The 5,617-nt window shown below is 34.7% G+C and overlaps 1 protein-coding gene across 1 annotated transcript in view; it reads right to left on the minus strand.

The window, feature by feature from the left end:
• Nucleotides 1-2,176: 2,176 nt before the first annotated feature.
• Nucleotides 2,177-5,617, minus strand: part of LOC106471415 (mucin-1-like) — a 12,441-nt gene continuing 9,000 nt past the window's right edge. Inside the window, exon 2 of the mRNA XM_022400009.1 lies at nucleotides 2,177-2,902. Coding sequence (XP_022255717.1) covers nucleotides 2,177-2,902 — 726 coding nt within the window. The remainder of the gene's footprint in view (nucleotides 2,903-5,617) is intronic.

Genomic DNA, 5,617 nt, shown 5'->3' on the forward strand with positions numbered 1-5,617 from the left:
TTCAATAGAAACAAACGACACCAGTATAACAACTGCACTGCTCTTCAGCCACTGATGCTTTTCTCCATCTATTAGCGACAAACTACACTTAGAGAGGAATAAGACTGTGTGCAACAAAACTAAGCTAATCTTGTTTTCTTGCAAATCCTTGCCGATTAGGATTTAGTTATTATAGTATTATCTGATTCCCGCTCTTTAAATGTATTCACCTCGTAAATTAATTGATTAATTGTTGCCACTGCTCTGATATGCAAATATAATAATGAAATATGTTTTTATAACCGTATTATTGTAAGAATTAAATTAAAACTATTAGAAAACGAACCACTATGAAACGTTTTCCAATTTGTCTCCAAACAAAGACTAAGCCTTAATATAGGAAACTGGAGTGATGACGATAATTGAATCCGAGACAAATTAAATGTCAATAAAATAATCTATTTTCTAGTTTGAACTTTTAAGGTTTCCATAGTTACAAAAGTTCTGAAGTTCAAAAGGGGATTGCTTTGTTAATAAGTCCGAAAATTAGTTTATTAATTTACATTATTACCACCTCAAGGTGTCAGTAACAGTGTTACTTTTCAACTTTTAGATGACATCGTTATTATCCCTAAAACTTTACTAAACACCTTAGAACTGCCTTGATTTTACACTACTATTGTGAATTCTAGGTCTATCTCTACCTTATCACTTACTATTAATTAAGGAACTTCAAGAAATCTTTATGAATTAAACTCTAACTCTGCGTAATTACATTATTTTGTATTACGTCACTCAAAAATATTACCTCAACAAAATTTCACCAAGGCCTCATTCCTCATTTAACCTAACTTGCTCCCAAGTAACTCTAAAGTGAGGTACTCGAAGTTCTGAGTGGAAAATAACGTTAGCTTTATCAAAACAAATAACATGACGTAGTATAATAATACGTATTCTAATTTATATTTATTAAAAAACTCCAAATTGTTACACAATATTATAAATTTGCTGTAAAATCCTTAAATATTGTTTTATTATGAACAACTAACAGATTATTAAGGACATTTTTTTTCTCACGGCTGCTGAAGAAACACTAATATAATAAGGCACACATCACTTTTTTAGATCTTCCATATTTTCCCGATAAATAAAAGAACAAAACAATTTGAATTTCTTAAAATTTTTTCCCCGCTTCAGTTACAGTATTCCAAAATTAGTTCCATAAAAAAACATTTTACGTAACTGTAACATATCAAGTAGTAAAGTTACGATTAATAGGGTTTAGTTGAAATGTGGCCCGACTTTTTATTGGGTATACTTTCTAATAAAGTGGCCAAGAGATCACAATTATACGGGTAAGACAACATCAAAATATTGTTGGTTCGGAAGTAACTTTCGTTGGAACAATCAGAAATCATTAAAATCTGTATGAGTCCATATTGTAATCAAACTTGTACTTACAGTTGTAATATAAATATTTTGCCAGTGGTTTTCAGCTTATAAAAACTACTTGTTATTTTATTTGTTTACTGAATCGAACCCTTGTTCATTTCGACATTTTAAGTAGATTTGTTCCTTTAGTTTCTGATAACAATAACATTAAATTCAGTCTGAGTTTATATCTATAATGTAATCACTTGTGGAGACAGATTTATGTTTACTGGTATACGTTTATTGTTAAAGTGTGGAGACAGGTAAACGTTTATTGTTAAAGTGTGAAGACAGGTAAACGTTTACTGTTAGATTGTGGAGACAGGTAAACGTTTACTGTTAGATTGTGGAGACAGGTAAACGTTTACTGTTAGATTGTGGAGACAGGTATACGTTTACTGTTAGATTGTGGAGACAGGTAAACGTTTACTGTTAGATTGTGGAGACAGGTAAACGTTTATTGTTAAAGTGTGGAGACAGGTATACGTTTACTGTTAGATTGTGGAGACAGGTAAACGTTTACTGTTAGATTGTGGAGACAGGTAAACGTTTACTGTTAGATTGTGGAGACAGGTATACGTTTACTGTTAGATTGTGGAGACAGGTAAACGTTTACTGTTAGATTGTGTAGACAGGTAAACGTTTACTGTTAGATTGTGGAGACAGGTATACGTTTACTGTTAGATTGTGGAGACAGGTATACGTTTACTGTTAGATTGTAATAAAATAATATTGTTATTGGGTTTCGGAGATTCATTTGACTGATTTATCTGGTATTTTTGTGTTTCCTTATTCTCTCTAGATAAGAGCGACAAAAATGTCCTGGTTTACTGCTAGGGTAATGTCTTGGTTTACTACAAGGGTAATGTCCTGGTTTACTGCTAGGGTAATATCTTGGTTTACTACAAGGGTAATGTCCTGGTTTACTGCTAGGGTAATGTCTTGGTTTACTACAAGGGTAATGTCTTGGTTTACTACTAGGGTAATGTCCTGGTTTACTACTAGGGTAATGTCGTGGTTTACTACCATGGTAATGTCCTGGTTTACTACTAGGGTAATGTCCTGATTTACTGCTAGGGTAATATCTTGGTTTACTGCTAGGGTAATATCTTGGTTTATTACCAGGGTAATGTCCTGGTTTACTGCTAGGGTAATATCTTGGTTTATTACCAGGGTAATGTCCTGGTTTACTACTAGGGTAATGTCGTGGTTTACTACCATGGTAATATCCTGGTTTACTACTAGGGTAATGTCCTGGTTTACTGCTAGGGTAATATCTTGGTTTATTACCAGGGTAATGTCCTGGTTTACTACTAGGATAATGTCTTGGTTTACTGCTAGGGTAATGTCTTGGTTTATTACCAGGGTAATGTCCTGGTTTACTACTAGGGTAATGTCCTGGTTTACTATTAGGGTAATGTCCTGGTTTACTATTAGGGTATTGTCCTGGTTGACTACTAGGGTAATGCGTCCTAACCCCTGGTAGTATTAGCTTGTATTAAAATCAGAAAGTACATTAGTAGTTACGTTATATTTAATGTTTATACAAACTCTCGTAAATGATGATGAGTTATGTATAGTGTTGTAGAACACGGTTTCTTATTGTTAAGGCCTAGCATGGAATGTTTGATGGTTAGAGCGTTCGACTCACAATCTGTGGGTCAAATTCCCTCACCGAACATGCTCGTCCTTACAGCCGTGGAGGCGTTATCATGTGACGGTCAATCTCAATATTCGTTGGTAAAGAGTAACCTAAGGTTTGACGGTGGATGGTGTTGACTAGCTACCTTCCCTCTAGTCCACCACTTCTACATTAGGGACGACGAGTGCAGATAGACCTCTAGTAGCTTTGCGCGAAATTCCAAAAACAAACAAACACCATTGCTAAAGGTGTATATAGGTAGTTTGTTCAATATAGGTAGCTTGTTCAAACTCCAAACTTATTATTTCTTTATAAATTTCAGATTAGTTAGTTTGCTAAGTGTTATGATATAATAGGTTTTACGTTAGGTTTGAGGCCTGTCATGGCCAGGTGGTTAGGGGCGTTTGACTCGCAATCTGAGGGTCACAGGTTCGAATCTGCGTCCCACAAAATATGCTTGCACTTTCAGACATGGGGGCATTATAATGTGACGGTCAATCCCACTATTCGATGGTAAAACGAGTAGCCCAAGTGTTGACGATTGATGGTGATACTAGCTGCCTTCCCTCTAGTTTTTCACTGCTAAGTTAGGGATGGCTAGCGCAGATAGCCCTCGGGTAGCTTTGCGCGAAATTCAATACAAACCAAGCTTTAGGTCTGCAATTTTAGGATGGTATATATTTTCTGGACTTTCACTGTGTTTGTATTAACGTTTTCCTGTTTAATTATCTATTATATTGTTTCTCGACCATATTTTTCCAGTCTGATTTATATTCAAAGTACACACTTGCATATTCATTTTGTTATATGACAGTGAAATATTCGACAGGTGTTGAGTAAGGTAAACATTTTTACAGGGGCTACTTTCCAACTTGCTATTAAAGAAGCGTATTGCATCTTCATTTACGTACTAAATACATCTCCAAGTCACACTCCACACAACTTGTGAGCATATATGAGAAAAAATGCTGATGTATAGCATAAGTTACCCATCAGTTTTTGTTCACGTAGGTAGGATTTTATTTATATTGACTCCGTTGGAAGTCTCTCTTTACGTAGGACTAACTTAAGGTGTCCTTTCAATCTCGCATGGCTGTCCAAAGCAGGATATTAAAACCGCGCGGTTAATCTGCTTCAAATCCTACCGACTTTATTGTAGTTTACTCCTTATTGATCTTTCAAGGCTTTCATTCTTCAAATAGCCTCAGCTTAGCAAGAGATTCATTTCCCATACCTTTTACGCCTGCGCAAATTCTTCTCTGTTAATGCATGGCAAAAACGTTCTCACTGTAGTGCTCTTCAAGCTTTTTTTTTTTTCAAACTTAAGAGTTTGAAAAGCAGTAAAGAGCTGCGTGAAGTTCGTGAATTACTCCACTGACAAAACAGTCTGTGATTAACCTGAAGGACTTGCGATTCTGTGGAGCACGCGGCTGACGAAACAGAAATCCTTCAAATTGATTGGAAGAACGGAAAGTTCTCAATACACTTAAGCTCGTTCAGTCGTCGTTCCAAAATGAATGTTTGGGCAAGGCATTCAAAAGATACAGTGTCCGAGCCTGAATTAAACAAGACGTTTGTCAACAGCAATAAAGCTTACGACTGACTTTGGAATTTTAGTTAACAGACGATAAAATTTGCTTTAGCAAAGAGTCAAATCAAGTATATTAAGGAGTAACTTTCCACGTTTATAGATATCTATATAGTGTGTATATGTTTTGTAAGAAGATACATAAGAATATTATAGTTTTTCGTTCTTACAGTAATCATACTAGGTCAATAATGATTACGATTTGCAATGGGATCATCCAGCTAATTCCAATAGGATATTAAAATGACAGAAACTCATTGACAACAATGAGTACTTTGAGGGGGGGAGTGTTAGCAGAGACTATGGGGAGGGGGGATGTGGGTAGAAACCAGCATATCTTCTTTTATTCATATTCAATCAGTCTTATAAACACTTTTACAATCTAAAACTAAACAGGGAATTATTGCGTATGAACACTTAATAGCCTGTCACAATTATGTTTTTTATTGTAAAAACCTACAAGTTTCTGTCCGCCATTAATCGTAAGGTTGATTTTTTTTTCCTAACTTGCAACAAGTAAGGTGTGAAATGAGACGTGTTTTATTAGCTGTGGAAATTTGTTTAAGACTAAGAAAAAGGGTACTTTTGAGGCATAAGAGTAGGAAAGCAGGGGTTTGAACTTACCAACCCACCCCCTATGTTCATCATCGAGCCGTATTTTGACAAAACACTTTTACTGTAAAACAACTGGCTCATATTTTTACATTTTAACCAATAGAAAAGACACATTTAGTATCAAAATTTACATAACACTTAGTTACACATTTAGTATCAAAAATTTACATATCACTCAGTTACACATTTAGTATCAAAATTTACATATCACTTAGTAACACATTTAGTATCAAAATTTACATAACACTTAGTTACACATTTAGTATCAAAATTTACATATCACTTAGTTACACATTTAGTATCAAAATTTACATATCACTTAGTTACACATTTAGTATCAAAATTTACATATCACTTAGTAA

The sequence above is a fragment of the Limulus polyphemus genome, unplaced genomic scaffold (assembly GCF_000517525.1).
Source record: "Limulus polyphemus unplaced genomic scaffold, Limulus_polyphemus-2.1.2 Scaffold4606, whole genome shotgun sequence".
In the NCBI taxonomy this organism is placed as follows: Eukaryota; Metazoa; Arthropoda; class Merostomata; order Xiphosura; family Limulidae; genus Limulus; species Limulus polyphemus.